Here is a 17,646-nt window from a genome sequence, read left to right on the forward strand (position 1 = left end):
GGAGTTGTCGGTGGCGCTGCACCTAATCTTGACGATGGATTCGACAATCGATTTTTTATTTTTTAATTAAAAACCGAACTATCGAAACCAATTCAGATTCCAACAATCGATTTTTTTATTTTTTAATTAAAAATGATTTAAAAATAAGAAAAATATAATTTAAAATAAAAATCGAAACTACCAATCAATTCGATTATGATTTGGTTTGGAATTGAGGAATCATCGAATCAATTTGATTTTTATTCTAATCTGATTTGAGCCTTGAGTCGATTGTGGTTAGTGTTACGGTAAGTAACTTTTTCAGCCGTGACCTCGGGGTCGACGCGGCTGGTTCAGGGCTCCAAATGGCTGGGATCAGACGTGGCTCCCCTTGGGATGTTGTGGTGGCTGACGCAGGGGATCTTGCTGGAAAGTTCTGCGATGCCAAGTGGATTCATCAGCGGTCGAGTACCTGCACACAGGTCGGGTCGGTCGCTCGGCCCGACCACTCCGACGATCAAGTCAGTGATGCGGAGAGGAGTTTTTTAGTGAGATTGTCCCCCCCCCTTTGCCCGTTGGGAGCCAGGGGGTATTTATAAGTGGGTTTAATGTTACCTGATGTGCCATCCTGCCGGAGCAGGGTCGTACCTCTGATGGCGTCTGTCGTCGTCGTGGGCGTTGCGTGGGAGGCCAAGCTGCCGCGGGGTATGGTGGGTGTCAGTCACCGCCTTCTCCTGCCTCGGCCGACCATGAGGGGTCAGCCGAGGAGGTTGTCTGGGTTCGGTGGGTGTGGGTGCGTGTCGTGTCGTTGTTTAATGCTCGTTCTGGGGCAGTGTGCCGCACAGGGTGTCCGACGTGGGGGTGTATTACGTCAAATCCGGGGTGTTATGTCAAATCAGTTTTTTACCCCTATCATATGCCCCACCCGAAAGGAGCTATGCGTCGGTTTTGCATGTAGGGAGTCCGATGCATGGCTTCCTGCTTCAAGCGGGCTGTTCAGGCGGGTCGGTTATGTGAACGCATCTCGAGCAGCACTAGGCCGAGGCGCGCAACTCAGTCGGGAGGCTGAGCAGGATTGGACTCGGGGGCAATGGAGCCGATGAGAGCCGAGGGGCACAGCGCAGGCGGGGTGACCGCGCAAGTGTGGTCTCGGGAGGCGTAAAGCCGAGGGCCGAGGAGCACAACGCAGGCGGGGTGACCGCGCAAATGTGGTCTCGGGAGGCGTAAAGCCGAGGGCCGAGGAGCACAATGCAGGCGGGGTGACCGCGTAGGTGTGATCTCGGGAGCAATGGAGCCGATGAGAGCCGAGGGGCACAGCGCAGGCGGGGTGACCGCGCAGGTGTGGTCTCGTGAGGCGTAAAGCCGAGGGCCGAGGAGCACAACGCAGGCGGGGTGACCGCGCAGGTGTGGTCTCGGGAGGCGTAAAGCCGAGGGCCGAGGAGCACAACGCAGGTGGGGTGACCGCGCAGGTGTGATCTCGGGAGCAATGGAGCCAATGAGAGCCGAGGAGCACAGCGTAGGCGGGGTGACCGCGTAGGTGTGGTCTCGGGAGGCGTAAAGCCGAGGGCCGAGGAGCACAACGCAGGCGGGATGACCGCGCAGGTGTGATCTCAGGAGGCGTAAAGCCGAGGGTCGAGGAGCACAACGCAGGCGGGGTGACCGCGCAGGTGTGGTCTCGGGAGGCGTAAAGCCGAGGGCCGAGGAGTACAACGCAGGCAGGGTGACCGCGCAAGTGTGGTCTCGAGAGGCGTAAAGTCGAAGGCCGAGGAGCACAACGCAGGCGGGGTGACCGCGCATGTGTGATCTCGGGAGGCGTAAAGCCGAGGGCCGAGGAGCACAACGCAGGCGGGGTGACCGCGCAGGTGTGATCTCGGGAGGCATAAAGCCAAGGGCCGAGGAGTACAACGCAGGCGGGGTGACCGCGCAGGTGTGGTCTCGGGAGGCGTAAAGCTGAGAGCCGAGGAGCACAACGCAGGCGGGGTGACCACGCATGTGTGATCTCGGGAGGCGTAAAGCCGAGGGCTCTGCTTTTAAATTTGGCGGCGGTGGGGGTCGAAAAGTTACCGCATTTAATTTTATTCTTCGAAAGGGGGAGCTGGGTGTACGTCTCCGGGCGTCGAGGTCGAGGCGTCCGGTTGTTGCCGCTTCAGCGGGGTCGCCACGTCAAGCCTCCATTAAGGCAGAGCGTCTTTGGGTGCCTTCCGATGCGACGCGACGGCTACGCGCGTGCGCGGGTGAGCTGTTGCCCGCTCTTGGGAGGCGAAGGGGCCTTGATTCTGGCGGGACATCATCTTTAAATAGCGGACACCAGAATTTACCTCTATCTTCTGCTGCAGCGTTTCTTCCTTCGAGTTCCGCTGTTGCCTCCCCAGTTCTCTTCCTGGCCCCCTGCGTAGTTTTTTCCTCTTCCTAAGGTCAATTGAGATGTCGTCCTCTTCTTCTTCTTCCTCTTCCTCTCCCTCTGCCTCTCCATCCTCTTCTCCTTCCCCTATCCTCGGGGCTGGGGAGGGGAATCCCCCTTCGCCCCCCGTTGAATCTTCTGACGAGGAAGCGACACGAGCCCTCGAAGCTTTGATGTGGCCGCACGACCTGGACTCCGTTGTGAGCGGGTCTTCGCTGGAGGAACTCCGGGAGCGCTACAGTATCCCGGAGGATCACATCCTCTGCGCCCCTTAGCCGGGGCAGCGGGCGTACGATCCGGTCCCGAAGGGCTTCGCCCTATCCCTTGATGTCCTGGAAGCGGGCTTGCGCTTTCCTCTCCATCCCCTCATCGTGTCTTGCCTATCCCTTTGGCGGATTTCGCCGTCTCAGGTGGCACCAAACTCTTGGCGCTACCTAGTGGCATTCCTGGGGGAATGTTATTACGTCGATATTACCCCTACCCTCGACCTCTTTCTCTCTTGTTATCGTCTTTACAAGGGCTCGGGGGGCTACTTCCTATCGGCCCGAACGAGTTTTCGTGTCGGGGGGGCCCCTTCCAGTAACAAGGGATGGAAGGGGAGGTTTTTCTATATCAGCCGCGCACAGGACTGGGGCTTCGGGGTTCGATGGTCCGCGAGGGCGATCGATAACACCATCCCCTATTTGGGCGACGTAGAGTGCCAAGCTCTGGGGAGGCTCAGAGAGATCCTCCCTAGGTCGCAGGCCATCCGGACCATGACCGAACAGTGGCTGGTCGAGGCGGGCCTTAGCTCGATGCCTCTGGGTACGTTTTAACGCCTTGGAGCGAATGGTGAATCTTCGTTCACTCCTGGAGGTTCAGGCGCTGCAACCCCCTCTTCTCGCTCCGCTGGCCGACCCGGAACCCTCTCTCCCAGCTCTGTCGATCGACCCGTAGCCTGGCATGGAGGCGGCTCCGCCGGAGGTCGAGGCTGAGCGCCCTTTGAAGAAGGCGAAGACAACCCCGTCGAGGGGTCCTAAGGCGGGCCACCGTCGCGACGGGGCCGAACCTAGTCGACGGACAACCAGGAAAGGCCCGCGCCCTGTCTCCGTACGCGACTTGTGCCGACTCCCAGCCGGAGATGGGGAGCCGTTCCTGACGCGGTTGGCGAGCGAGATCTCGCTCGCTGAGTCCAGCGAGCCCCTGGTGGCGCGCTGGGAGGGCTTGACTCGGGGAGATAGGGTGTGGGCCGGAGGGGATCCCTCCGCAGCGTTCCTCCGAGGCGCGCTCCATCCCGACATGGCTCGGGATTTGTACATTCTTCCTTCGGATGTGCTACTCAATAAGTCCGCCCAGTCATTGACCGGGGTACGTACGTTCTCGTTTTTTAGGTTCGTCCGTCCGATGCCGACTTTCTTGACCTGATTTTCCTCGTGCAAGGCCTCCACTATGCGACGGCCCTAATGGACATGGTGCGCGACGCCGGTCGGGTCATTGGGGGCCTCGTTAGTCGCAACGCCGAGCTCCTCCACCAGGTCGAGGAGGTTCGAGCCAGAGCTGGTCCGGAGGCCGTGGCGACTGCCGAGCGGCGGGCGGCAGACCTGGAGGTGGAGGCGACGCGCCTCCGGTCGGAGCTCGAGGCCTCCAAGAAGGCAAACGAGGGACTCCAGAAGATAATAAGGGTAGAGCGGACTGAGCTCCGCCTGGTGAAGACGGAGGCGAGTGCCCTCAGCAAAAAACTGGAGGAGGCAAAGGCCGAAGCAAAGGCGGCCTCGGAAGCACTGGCGGAGGAGGCCCGACTTCGGCTCGTAAAAGACAAGGAGCTCCTCGAGGCATACAAGAAGTCGAAGGGGTTCGAGCTTGGGTTGACGCGGACGGGGCGGGTATCCTTCGAATACGGGTACTGAATCGCCACGTCCCGCTTCCGCGCTCGCCACCTTGGTCTCGAGGTGGAGGGGAACCCTTTCGCTCCTCACCCTGAGGACCAAGGGGTGGACATGCCCGAGGAGGTCCCCTTCGATGATCACCTGGAGGAGCCCCGGCAACGAAGAAAGGGGTCCTGTGTTTTGTTTTGCTGGTCGGTTGGTTTTGTACGTCGGGTCCTATATTTTGTTTTGCTATCTTCAATGAAAGGAAAGACTTTTCTCCTTCAGCTTTATTGTTTCCTTCTTCTTTTCTTAGGCGAAAGCTTCTTCCTTTGGGAGGGAGTTCTTCTTCTTTAAATGAAAAAGGTTTCTTCGTTTCAGACGAAAAACTTCTTAAGGTTCCCGACGTTCCAGGTTCTCGGCAAAGGAGAACCGTTCATCGACGCGAGTCGGTAAGTACCCGGTCGGACTACCTCGACGACCCGATAAGGTCGTTCCCATTTGGGGGCTAGCTTCCCTCTGGCTCGGGTCGGGTCGTTGACCTCGGCCTTTCGGAGGACCAGGTCGCCTAACTTTATCGGTCGAGGTCGTACCTTCCTGTTGTAGACCCTTGCGACGGCTCTCTGGTAAGAGAGGGCCTTTAGGTGTGCGTCGGCGCATCGCTCCTCAAGTATGTCGAGGCTGGCGCGAAGTCCCTCGTTTGAGACTTCCACGTCGTAGCTCCTCGTCCGAAGGGTGGAGATAGCCACCTCGGGCGGCAGGACAGCCTCGGTTCCGAACGTCAGGCTGTACGGGGACTCTCCGGTTGCGGCCTTGGGAGTGGTGCGTAGTGACCATAGGACGCTAGGGAGTTCGTTGGTCCAGGCCGATCGGGCTGCGGACACCCTTCTTTTGAGTCCGTCCAAGATGGACCGATTGGTTACCTCTACCAGCCCATTTGTCTAAGGGTGTGCCACTGAGCTGAACCTTAGCTGGATGCCATGACCTGAACAGAACTCCCGGAACCTCCTACCGGCGAACTGAGGTCCGTTATCTGTAATGATGGCCTTGGGCAACCCGAACCGAGTTACTAGGTTCCTCCATACGAACTTCTCCATTTGATGTTTCGTGATCGTCGCCAGTGGCTCGACCTCGACCCACTTTGTGAAGTAGTCCACTCCTACAATTATGTACTTCCGCTGTCCAGAAGCCGATGGGAAGGGTCCGAGGAGGTCCAAACCCCACTGCGTGAATGGCCATGCGCAATCGATGGGGCTGAGCGGGACCGCGGGCTGTCGGGGTGCGAGGGCGTGCTGCTGGCACGAACTGCACCGCTGTACGTAAGCTTTCGCATCTCGGCACATGGTCGGCCAGTAGTAGCCTTGGTAGAGTATTTTGTGCACCAAGGTTCGTCCGTCGATGTGCTCGCCGCAGACCCCATCGTGGGTTTCGGCTAGGACCGTCTGGGCTTCGTCAGGCTCCAAGCATCGCAGGAGGGGATAGGTGAAGGACCGTTTGTAAAGTCGGCCACTCTCCTCGGTGTACCATACGTGTGTACGACGCAGGCGCCAAGCCGCGGCTTCGTCGAGGGGAAGGGTTCCATCCCGCTTGAAGCGCAGCAGCTCCTGCACCCATGTGATCGGCGCGCTGCCTGAAGCCGTAGTCGCCACTTCAATGGCGCGAGCAGGGAACTCCTCAACCTCTGGCCGTGCCTCGGAGGTCGGCTTTGATGCCAGCTTAGCTAGCGCGTCCGGTCGTTCGTTTTCCTCTCTCGAAACATTAGATAAAGTAAAGTAATGGAACTTGGCGGTTAGGTCCCTTACCCGTGCCAGGTATCTCGCCATGGTTGGGTCCCGAGCTTCGTATCCACCGCTGAGCTGCTCGGCCACAAGCTGCGAGTCGGTGAGGACGTGTATCGCGGCTACCTGCATTTCGAGGGCCAGCCTTAGTCCGGCTAGGAGCGCCTCATACTCCGCCTCGTTGGTGGCTTTAAACCCGAAGCGGAGGGAACGCTCGAACAAGCGTCCGTCAGGGGCAAGGAGGACCAGTCCCGCGTCGGCACCCCTTGAGTTGGCCGAGCCGTCCACGTGTAGGGTCCAAGCTTCGGGGGTTTGCTTGGGGTCTTCGTCCTCCACCTGAGTTAACTCCGCGATGAAGTCGGCTACCGCCTGGGCTTTAAGGGCGGTCCGGGGCACGTATCATATATCATGCTCACTGAGCTCCACCGCCCATTTGAGGAGCCGACCTGCAACATCAAATTTTGTTAAGACCTGCCGAAGAGGTTGGCCGGTGATTACCTCCACTGGGTGTGCCTGGAAGTAGGGGCGCAACTTCCGAGTTGAGAGCACCAGGGTGAGCGCGAGTTTTTCTATTGGCGGGTAACGCTCCTCGGGTCTACTCAGGACGTGGCTGACATAGTAGATCAGGAGTTGTTGGCCGGAGCTTTCCTTAATTAGGACAGAGCTGACCGCATGCGGGGAGGCCGCTAAATAGAGTCCCAGCTTCTCACCAGGAGAGATAGAGGCGAGGCGGGGGAGGCTGGCCAGGTGCTGCTTCATTTGTTTGAAGGCCTCCTCGCATTCCGATGTCCACTGGAAGTTCCTCGGGTTTTTGAGCGCCTTGAAGAACGGGAGGCAGCGATCGCCCGACCGGGCGAGGAAGCGAGACAGGGCGACAAGCCTTCCGTTAAGTTGCTACAGGTTTTTAACCGTCCGGGGGGACTGCATGTTGATTATTGCTTGAACCTTCTCTGGGTTGGCGTCAATTCCTCTCTCGTGTACGATGAACCTGAGGAATTTCCCAGAGGTGACGCCGAAAGCACACTTTGTGGGGTTGCGGCGCATGCCGAACTTGCGCAGTGTGGCGAATGCCTCGGCCAAGTCGACAAGGTGCGTTCCGACTTCCGGGCTTTTCACGATCATATCGTCCACGTAGACCTCCATGTTCCTCCCGATCTGATGGGCGAACATCTTGTTCACCGTTCTCTGGTATGTGGCCCCAGCATTTTTTAACCCGAACGACATTACCTTGTAGAAGTATACCCCCTGATTGGTGAGGAAAGTCGTATGTTCTCTGTCTTCGGGCGCCATCCTGATCTGGTTGTACCCTGAATAGGCGTCCATGAAAGATAGGCGTGCGTGCCCAGCTGTTGCGTCGACCAGCTGGTCGATCTTCGGGAGGGGGTAGCAGTCTTTAGGGCACGCACTGTTAAGACTGGTGTAGTCAACGCACATCCTCCAGCTTCCATTGTGTTTTTTCACGAGGACTACATTGGACAACCACTGGGGATATTTGGCTTCTTCTATGAAGCCCGCTGCTAGGAGCCGGTCCACCTCTTCTTGTATGGCGCGTTGTCGATCAGGAGCCTGGCGCCGGGGCTTTTGCTTCACTGGGCGAGCGTCGGGTGGGATATTGAGATGATGCTCCGCGACCTCGGGGTCGACACCCGTCATGTCTGATGGGGACCAGGGAAAGATGTCGGCATTCTCCCGTAGGAGCCCGACGAGCCGTTCCTGCTCCCGCTCGGGCAGCTCCGATCCGATCTTGATCGCATGGTCTGGCCGAGCTTCTCGCAAAGGTACGTCAACAGTGGATCCCCTCGGCTCGGGATGAGGAGCCAGTTTTTTTTTTTGTTTCCCGTTGGTCTTCCAGTGGCGCCTCGGTCCTGGCTTTCTTTCCCAATGAGACGACGGTAAGGTAGCACCGCCTGGACTCTCGGGGGCTTCCCGTGAATTCCACGACTCCAGCACGGGTTGGGAACTTGATGGTCCAGTAGTAGGTTGAGACGACGGCTCTGACCTTGTTGAGGGTCGGCCGACCGAGTATGGCATTGTAGGCAGTGGGAAGGTCGACCACCAAGAAAGTGGTCATCACCGTTTTCGACCTCGGCGGGGTCCCCAGAGTCAAGGGCAAAGTAATAGCTCCCAGGGGTGATATTGAATCTCCCGTGAACCCAGTGAGTGTCGAGCACATCGGGCTCAGATTTTCCCTGGCCAAGCCCAGCTTCTGGAAGGCGTCGAAGTAAAGTATATCGGCCGAGCTCCCTGTGTCGACCATGATTCTCCTTACTTGCGCGTTGGCTACCCTGGCCGATATCACTAAGGCGTCGTCGTGGTCGGGGTGCTCGGAAGCTCCGGTTGGGAAGGTAATCTCGGGCTCGGGCTCGTGTCCCGAGGCTTCGTCAGGAGCGGCTCGGGCATACGCCTTTCTGCCCGACATGGCGCCTCCCCCTGATGCAAGGCCCCCGGCTATCACATTGATGTGCCACTCGACGGGGCCCTCCGGTCGAGGTGACTGCTCCTTGTTCGGTCGGAGATACTGGCCGAGGTGTCCTCTGAGGATAAGCTCCTCGATTTGCCTCTTCAGCTCGTAGCACTGCTCAGTGTCGTGCCCGTGCTGTCGGTGAAATCGGCAATACCTTGAACGGTCTGTGAGCTCCCGCGAGTTCCTCATCGGGTGAGGGTCCTTGAGCAGCCCCTTCCCCTTCTCGAGCAGGAATATTTCAGTTCGGGATGAATTCAAGGCGGGAAGAGGAGACCTTGGTTCGGGTCTGTCTATCCTCCGCCAGGAGGTGGCGGGTTGTAGCTGTCGGGGCGGCTCTGACTTGACCTTTTTGTGATCCTCCCGTTTCCCAGCCATCCAAGTCTGGCGGCGACGAATTGACTGGCACGCTGGAGCATTTCGGGGACCGCGGCGGGGGGCCGCTCCACGAGCGACCAGAAGAACCTGGAGGGCCACAGGCCTGTCATGAATGCCCGCATCAAGAGAGAGGGGTGAGCATCCGATAATCCGCGGATCTGCGTCGTAAAGCGGTTCACAAAATGGGAGAGGGGCTTGTCCTCCTTCTGGTTGAGCCCGAGGAGCAGCGCCATGGACGGCTTCGGTCGGGCGTAGGCCAAGAAGTTAAGCTCGAAATCCTTGGCGAGCTGATCGAAGGAGGCGACAGTCCCGGGCTTCAGGCCGCTGTACCACGCGCGGGCTGGCCCCCACAGAGTCGTCGGGAATGCCCTGCACATTAAAGCGTCAGAAGTCCCGTACAGCGCCATCTGGGCGCGGAAAGCGGCCACGTGGTCCGCTGGGTCAGCGGCGCCGTCATACGCGTCCAGCGAGGGGAGGCGGAAGTGTGGCGGGATCGCCTGCTCTTGTATCTCGGGGGTGAACGGGGATCCTTGGTGTCCGTCCGCCCCGAGCTCTCCTTTTGACTTGCGAACTTCCTGTTGTACCTCGTCCAGTTTTTGACTGACGAGGCGCAGCTGAGCTCGCAAGGCATTCGTCGAGTCGGCGGTCGGAGCCTCGGGCTCGGGGCGGCTCGCCGTGTCCTCTGCTTCCCGGCTCCCGGGCCGAGTTGTGGGGTTTCGAGGCGAGACAGGAAGCTCTGGAAGTGGTGCGTGAGTCCGGACAGGGGTCTCCCGTTGCTGCGAAGGTCGGGTCGCATGTGGAGGGGTCCGTTGGGAGACGATCGGGACGATAGTCTGCACCATGCTTGTCAGGGCTCGGACCTGGTGGGCGAGGTCATGAAAGGCCTCGGGTGACACTTGCAACGGGCCGGCGGGTGCATCGTCGGGAGGCGACAAGCCTGGGTCATTGAACAGTTGCCAGTAGCGTTCTGACACTACTGCGAGGCGTTCGGCGTGGGTTTCATCATGTAGGGGGTGTTCCCCCGAGGCGGGGAGCCCAGTGGTCGAGGGTCCGTCGAAGCGGATTCGCTGATCGCTTGACATTTGGATGGCGCCCTCCTTCTAGCGCCAATCTATTACGGTAAGTAACTTTTTCAGCCGTGACATCGGGGTCGACGCGGCTGGTTCAGGGCTCCAAATGGTTGGGATCAGACGTGGCTCCCCTTGGGATGTTGTGGTGGCTGACGCAGGGGATCTGGCTGGAAAGTTCTGCGACGCCAAGTGGATTCAGCGGCGGTCGAGTACCTGCACACAGGTCGGGTTGGTCGCTCGGCCCGACCCCTCCGACTCAAGTCAGTGATGCGGAGAGGAGTTTTTTAGTGAGATTGTCCCCCCCCTTTGCCCGTTGGGAGCCAGGGGGTATTTATAAGTGGGTTTGATGTTACCTGATGTGCCATCCTGCCGGAGCAGGGTCGTACCTCTGATGGCGTCTGTCGTCGTCGTGGGCGTTGCGTGGGAGGCCGAGCTGCCGCGGGGTATGGGGGGTGTCAGTCACCGCCTTCTCCTACCTCGGTCGGCCATGAGGGGTCAGCCGAGGAGGTTGTCTGGGTACGGTGGGTGTGGGTGCGTGTCGTGTCGTTGTTTAATGCTCGTTCTGGGGCAGTGTGCCGCACAGGGTGTCCGACGTGAGGGTGTATTACGTCAAATCCGGGGTGTTATGTTAAATCAGTTTTTTATCCCTATCAGTTAGACTGTTGCGACTCGATCTCCTTCTTCCTCTCCTTGTCAGGATATATTCGTGGGAGGGATTGACACCTCGTCGACGACGCTGGAATGGGCGATGTCGGAGTTGATGAGGAACCCCGAGACGATGAAGAGAGCACAGGAGGAAGTGAGAGAAGCCATGAGAGGCAAGGGTAAAGTGGAGGAACGTGATGCGGAGGGGCTCAGCTACTTGAAGCTAGTAATCAAGGAGACACTGAGACTGCATTCGCCAGCGCCCTTGCTGATCCCGAGAGTAGGCAGGGAGACGTCGCAGGTGCTGGGATTCAAGATACCGGCAGGAAGCAGGGTCGTCGTCAATGCCTGGGCACTGGGGAGGGACCCAACATACTGGGGCGACGACGCCGAGTGCTTCCGGCCGGAGAGGTTCCAAGGAAGTCCGGTCGACTTCAAGGGGGCCAACTTCGAGTACATACCCTTCGGAGCTGGGAGGAGGATGTGCCCCGGCGTGCAGTTTGCGATGGTCGGCGTGGAGCTGGTGCTGGCTCATCTTCTCTTCTACTTCGACTGGGAACTCCCCCATGCCATGAAGCCAGGAGATCTGGACATGACAGAGAATATGGGGGGGACTGCATCTCGGAAATCAGAGCTGTTCTTGCTTGCTGCTCCTCGCATCCCTCTCCCCGACGTCGATATAAGCTGGTCTTGATCTAAGCAGTGCCTCGGTCCAAGGGAAATACCAGTTGAGCGAAGGTGGAGTCTCTCCTCTCTCTCATCATATCGGCAATTCATATCCTCTATCATGATCATAAGAATTTGAACGAAATGAATGGGAAACAGGGGAAAAGATTGTACCATAGTAGCTGTGTTTCAGCATGATCTTTTCATCTTTTCTTCTATGGAAGTCATTATGACATGCAACTCTGGACAGAAAGTCAACCCGCGACAATGACCAACTTTTATCACCGGTGGAGGTTCATTCTCCGGCAGAATTAGCTTGCTCATCGTTACTGTAAGAATTAGGAGGTAGTATGAAGGTAAAGGAAGCAGATACTTTAGATGCTGAAAACCAATGCACAGGGATAGTAATGAACACCATCATTCATCCCCTAACATTTGAGTCATGGGATCCCCAGCCAGAAATGAAACAACCACATAAAGACTATATCTATATATAAAGTCATACTCAGAAGCCAAGAAAGGAAACAGACAACCAGAACACTTGTTCGAGTTCTAAATTCTAAAGATCTTACATTGGTGTAGCAATGTTGTGTCGAGCACATATGTACAGAGACTGGTACTTGTGCTAAGCATCGCCTGCTAAAGTTGCTCCACCGGCACGGGAAGTTTGAAAGGTGCAAGCACAGTGAACAGAAGTGAGGCTGAGGCAGCCGCTGATGATGAGTGAGTGCCTTCCGGGACAGGTATGAAGCCCTGGGAATGAGTCACAAACAGCTTGGACTGCCGGAGGTGTCAAGGCCGTGCACTGGCTGATGTTCAGGTTCACTAGTCCTTCTTGGTCATGGCTGCTGTTCTGCCACATCCGAGTGTCGTTCCTTGTACGGCTGTTTGCGAGCGTGTACATGGCCCGATCAGTGATGTTTTGGCAGTAATACAAGCCGAGAGATCTCAGATGCGGACAGCCATTTGCCATTGCAATCACACTTTTATCTGCAATGAAGCAAGCAAATCATTAACACTAGATGCTGGAGTATGAACTGACTCGCCGCTAAAAGATGATGTGTAGTGATCACAGCAACTAGAGGAGGCAGCAATATCCATGCAACACAATCTACTATCATCTGTCAAAACCCAAAGACAATAAATACCATCTCAATGAAAAATCCATGAGTAACTCCAAATTTACCTCTCTGCAGAGAAGTAGCAATGTAAAACAGAACCATCACTATGTTAATAATATGTTCAGGCATTCAAAACACCTTAAAAGGGAAAGACAAAATTGTACTTCTATTCAAAACACCATAAAACTAAACATATGTTTACCACATATAGTTAGAACTCAGTATACACTGAGAAAAAAGCCAAATAGTAGCTTTTGTATAGGCATGAGTGGCTTTCACAGCTTGTTGGTTTGTTTTACTCTTACCAGTTTTCTTCCATTCGGCATTTATTTGAAAAAAACTGCTGAAATTACAGGGATTAAATAAGCGTTTATCATCTCATTTACACAAACATAAGATCACAAGATAGGAGAGATGAACTAGGCTCTATCCAACTTCATAAAATTATGCCATGTTTGGGTGAAAAAATGCTTGCCAAGAAGAACCATAAAACATAAAAAACGACTAATAATCTATTTCAAATAACCATCAAGGGCCTTTAACCCAAAATCGATGATACCTGATTAGTGTAAAATTAACGCTCCGGCAATAGACGTACAAAATGTTCTTAAAAAAATTGAATGTATGTAACTCATTAGGCTTAGGTCATTCACCAACTCACTAACAGATATGATAAATTCAAACTATTAGAATTTTCTAATGTACATGATATGCAAATGAAATGATAGAGCTAGCTCAAGTACATCAAATACTTTAAGGAAAGACTGCTTGCATATTATCACATTGTATTTGACAGGAGTTGTTCCAAGATGCATTCTTCTAGGTTACTCTGATTTCTAATCATGTGTTGTTCATATATGTTATGTTGGGATTTATCCTAAGCTTGTAATGGTGTACCTTGTATAACACACTGCAAGATTGATGCACGTAACTAGACCAACATTGATGCATGAAACTTAAAGGGAAACAGGTTAAAGGACAAGGAACATCAGCAGGCTCCTAGGTCCTATTTAAGCAAAGTAGACAAAATAAAACAACCCAAGTATGTCACTAATCTAAACTAGATATGAAGGTTTGAATGTAAAGCTATTACATCGTTCATGGAATAGGATGAAATAAGACTATTTAAGTTTGATATCCCTTTCTTGGTAATGATATTTGCACATGACTCTTCAAGGAGATTACCTGTTATATGAACACAGCCACACAAGTCCAACGCCCTGAGATCAGGGCAACCTACTGCCAAATTGGTAACTCCTTCATCACTGATGTCTTCACACCAGCCCAAATTCAAATACTGCAATTTAGGGCAATTAAATGAAATAGCCTGCAATATACCCATCAGATCTAAGGAGATGTTGCAAAAGGATAAAGCACCAATGGGACCAAATTACCAAACAAAACCATACCTGTAGAGCTCTGTCTGATGCAGCTGCCGAACATCCACAAAGGTTCAAGTTTTTCAGGTTTTTGCAGCAACTACTCAGGTATACAAGAGCATAATCACTGAAGGCTTCACAGCCACTGATGTTTAGTTTTGTTAGGTGGGGACATCCATCGGCCAAAGCATACAAAGAGCGGTCACTCAGTTTCAGGCCTTTGCTAAGGTCTAGATCCCTCAAATCATGGCAGTACCTAGCAACAGTCTCCACAGCATCATCCTCAAGCTGAGGTCGATAATTTTGTCGAAGTGTCAACACCTGCAGCTTCACAAACTTAGGGGCAAGCGATTTCACAAGACTGTTCATGTTGTACTTGCACCTACATCCAACGAGACACATCTCTGATTATCAAGTCTTATTTTCATCACTAAAAAATCCAACACACACAATAAGGATGGGATTAAGAAACTTAAAAAGAGAAATACAACATAATAAAAGTTCCAAAAGATGCAAATGATTTAAGAAAACTCAAATTGATTGGTCATCCGTTGCAGGTCAATCTGGGAATCCATCATAATATCTTGCTAGTAGCTATCCTCATTTACAGAACAATCCTGGCCCTTATGTAGAGTTGGAAAGTGAGCCTGCCATAGCACCGATAACAGCATAACATGTACTGCTGAAAAATCTATATATATTAATTTAGAATTATCAAAGAAAGTTAATCAGCTTTTGCTTCGCGATTTAGATTGATACATACAGCTATGTTTTCAGGCTTCAACATAACTTATGACATTCAAATATGAGGATGGTAACATTGTATACTCCATAAATTTCCATAACCATCTTTTCAGGTTTAACAATATGTCCTGCAGAAGCTGATTCTGAGACAACAAAGGTTCATATATAGGAACAGTGACTTTCTGCAGAAGCTTTCTTCTGGAGAGTTCTTGCAGTCCCTAGTTGGAGAGTTCTTGAATGAAATACCCATATTTCCTTCTAGTTCTAATATCTAGCCTCTTACAGAACTAACATCACCACATAAAGAAAATATACTATATTCATAATGCTGACCAAGTTCCTATATTCATGATCTTGAGCGAGGAACGTCACAAAAGAAATACACAGATAAACTATCAGCCGGTCCATTGGATCCCTCTTGAACTGCTGCTTCGAATAGTCAATTATATGTGTCCTATTATCTCTGAAGATTGATGCTTTATGTAAACAAGTCTCAGTCTTCGACATGCACCCAAATGGTGCACACATGGATCCCTTTCAATGTTTGGACTTGCCATGTGGATGCCACATAGACACCAGAATTCAATTAACTTGCAGGCCAGAATATTGTCAGCCAGAAACATCACCATAGAAAAGAAAGACGACTGATAAGTTATATGCTTACAAACAGGGAAATGATAAAAAGTGACAGGAGACGGCATTTGCAGCAAGGTTATTTCAGCCGGTAAGCCCCTCATCAGATGCTGGAAATTATCTTCGGGTATAAATCAATCAGCAAAATAAATCAACCTCGAAACAAGATTGATAAGGAAATTTAGAAGGATGGTCCAGTAAATGATAGCTTTCAACAGGCGAATACAAAAAACACATCAACATAGTGTACCCACTCTTATGTAGCATATATAGCAGGATACAATAGGTCAAAGAATTTAGTAGGATAAGAAATTCTTGCTAGACATTTCAGAAATTGTCAGAAATGGTGATTGTAACCAAGAAGAGAAGAGGGGGGAAATAACTCGTCTACTCTCATACATTATCACGTAACCTCCCAATATGAACGAATTGGTCAAGCATCAACTGCCAGTCAATGAAGCCACGACTCATTCTTAAAAATGCCATTACTTCCTACTGGATCAAAAAATAAAGCAAACGTCTGGAGGATGAACAATTAAAAGTGTCCAATAGAGTTACAAGCAGCAGTTTGTAGAGGGATAACAGAAGCAGAAAACAGGAAAGCATACCATGATAGAGAAATACTAGTAATTCCCAACCGCAGTGCATCTCTCCAGCTAGTACAAACATCTGAAGCCACAATCACAGTCCGGTCGTCCACTGGAGACAGGACTCGCAGCAAAAGTTCCATAGGGAGGTCCTTCCAACCTGTCATGACATCCCCTGCCCCCTCCATCTTCCCTCCACCACCAGACACAATGAGGCGCTTAAACCAAACGTCCAAATCTCCCGACTCTGAACTCCTACCAAGCATTATTCAACAGAACACCTGCATCATAGCAAGTTTAAGCATAAAAGGTAAACAATAAAATTGCATCAAATTATCTTTTTTTTTCTTTTTTTCTTTTCCTTCTGTTGGAGGCAAAGACGCAAGGCCAAATAAAATATCATACAGAGTAGAAAAGAATCAACGAAGTAACAGTGACGCACAGACAGAAGCTAAAATCCTCAGTTCCTTTCTTCCAAGAAATTAAAGAACAACCTTTACGCGAAGAAAGATAACATCTCAACTGTTAGCAACAAAATAAGCGATAACGGACACTCGCAGAAGGAACATTTAAACGTATATCAACGATGACCTACACAAACATCATAACCCACAAACCGATGCTTCAAGAAATCCACAGAAAAGACTGGCGAAGACGGAAACTTTCGGAAACCCTAATCAAGAAACAACGAAGCATCGGACAGCTGGCTCTATAAACCTCATTAAGTTCGAAACTGTTCATCGGAATAAGGCGAACCGAGTTTTGCCCGGAAGGAAAACTGACGAGCAAGGGAAACAGAGTACCAAAACCTCGCTCGCAAAACTCCTCCTCGTCTTCAAAGGGAACGACCGAAAAATTCGAACTTGGAAGTGGATCAACGAGGGTTACACGAATACTCAAGAAAGAAAAGAAAAGAAAAGAAAAGAAACAGGAATCGGAGAGACGATCACCTGGTGAAAGAATCGGATGCTGAAGTAATCCGAAAGGAGGGGATCGAACCGAAGCCGGAAGCGAGACGAGGGATCGAAGCCGATGCCCTGAGCGTCGGAGCTCCCGCAATGGTTCATTTATAGCCAGGTCCCGGGTCACGCGAGGGGAGGGGAGAAGCGCCGGTGGGCCGCGGAAGGACACGTGTCTGCCGAGCTCATTTCTGGCGCCTCCTCGTGGGACCCATGCCGCCGAGCGCGACGCGGTGACGAGACTCGGTTGATTCGAGGATTCGTGAGAGAAAAGTGTGGGCGACGGGAGGGGTGAAAGGAACCACAAAAAGACGACGTTTTGTTGGGTACGTCAGATCCCTTTTCATAAAGAGAACAGCCAAAAGCAGACTTCACGGTAAGATGGACGATTGATTCATCACACAAAAATCTCAGTCCATCCTAATCTATGTTCATAAGTGTCTGTAGTACATTTAGATGGAGAATTGCTTTGGCACAGACATTAATATTGTCGATGGATTTTTGTGACTTGCCATAATAATCCTATGTAGTGTTGGATATTTTAAAAATAAAAACTTCTACAATATTGTATTTAATGCATGAAATTTAGTTAGAAATTGCAACTGACACATGTCTAGTGAATCTATTCTTGTTCCTCCATGATCAACTTTCTTTGCATTTTTGTAGTTTTATATTACTTGTTCTATTTCTATACCAAATTTGCTGATATTGATCCGAGATTTTGGACGTTGCTGAATAGAGATGAGTGAGGAATTTTCATTTCCGGTGGGTGTCTGATAAAATTGATGTGAAATGTCATCTATCATACTTGGAAGTTGGCACAATTGGCACCCAATTCGGCAAATGATGATGCTTTGGACTTTGTCACATCAAGATAAAGCTGGCTGATGTCAATTTAGAAGTTGTCGGCCACTCGCAAGAACCATTTTGACTAGATTGCCTGATGCCCCTCATTGCTCGAGAAGAGTTTCTAGTTCTTATCCCATTGAGCAACCATCACA

General features: G+C 52.1%; 3 protein-coding genes across 4 annotated transcripts; 1 reads left to right on the forward strand and 2 right to left on the reverse strand.

The window, feature by feature from the left end:
* Positions 1-8,756: 8,756 nt before the first annotated feature.
* On the reverse strand, positions 8,757-9,923 carry LOC135677461 (uncharacterized). The gene has a single exon (XM_065189821.1). It carries the CDS (start codon positions 9,921-9,923, stop codon positions 8,757-8,759), a length of 1,167 nt encoding a protein of 388 aa, XP_065045893.1.
* A 707-nt stretch (positions 9,924-10,630) lies between these two features.
* LOC135677462 (alpha-humulene 10-hydroxylase-like) lies at positions 10,631-11,250 on the forward strand. The gene has a single exon (XM_065189822.1). The coding sequence runs from the start codon at positions 10,660-10,662 to the stop codon at positions 11,248-11,250; it is 591 nt and encodes a 196-aa protein (XP_065045894.1). The 5' UTR covers positions 10,631-10,659.
* A 434-nt stretch (positions 11,251-11,684) lies between these two features.
* Positions 11,685-16,848, reverse strand: LOC135676485 (F-box protein SKP2A-like). 2 transcript variants are annotated; one of them, XM_065187728.1, is made up of 5 exons: positions 16,637-16,848; positions 15,708-15,967; positions 13,753-14,104; positions 13,529-13,640; positions 11,685-12,212 (listed from the first exon to the last, which is right to left on the reverse strand). In XM_065187728.1, the coding sequence occupies exons 2-5, from the start codon at positions 15,950-15,952 to the stop codon at positions 11,848-11,850; spliced, it is 1,074 nt and encodes a 357-aa protein (XP_065043800.1). In that variant the 5' UTR covers positions 15,953-15,967; positions 16,637-16,848; the 3' UTR covers positions 11,685-11,847. The 2 variants fall into 2 exon arrangements, with proteins under 2 accessions (XP_065043800.1, XP_065043799.1); XM_065187727.1 differs by having other exon boundaries at positions 13,529-13,670; positions 16,637-16,830.
* Positions 16,849-17,646: the final 798 nt, after the last annotated feature.

Source organism: Musa acuminata, chromosome BXJ1-6 (genome assembly GCF_036884655.1).
Source record: "Musa acuminata AAA Group cultivar baxijiao chromosome BXJ1-6, Cavendish_Baxijiao_AAA, whole genome shotgun sequence".
In the NCBI taxonomy this organism is placed as follows: domain Eukaryota; kingdom Viridiplantae; phylum Streptophyta; class Magnoliopsida; order Zingiberales; family Musaceae; genus Musa; species Musa acuminata.

Bases quoted from the DNA above. Each gene is read 5' to 3' on its own strand.
- LOC135677462 (XM_065189822.1), top strand. From the start codon at position 10,660: ATGTCGGAGTTGATGAGGAACCCCGAGACGATGAAGAGAGCACAGGAG.
- LOC135676485 (XM_065187727.1), bottom strand. From the start codon at position 15,952: ATGCTTGGTAGGAGTTCAGAGTCGGGAGATTTGGACGTTTGGTTTAAG. The intron at 14,105-15,707 runs GTATGCTTTCCT...CGTTGGATGTAG, and splicing joins ACTAGTATTTCTCTATCATG to GTGCAAGTACAACATGAACA. The intron at 12,213-13,528 runs GTAATCTCCTTG...GCTTCATTGCAG, and splicing joins TGGCTGTGTTCATATAACAG to ATAAAAGTGTGATTGCAATG.
- LOC135677461 (XM_065189821.1), bottom strand. From the start codon at position 9,923: ATGTCAAGCGATCAGCGAATCCGCTTCGACGGACCCTCGACCACTGGG.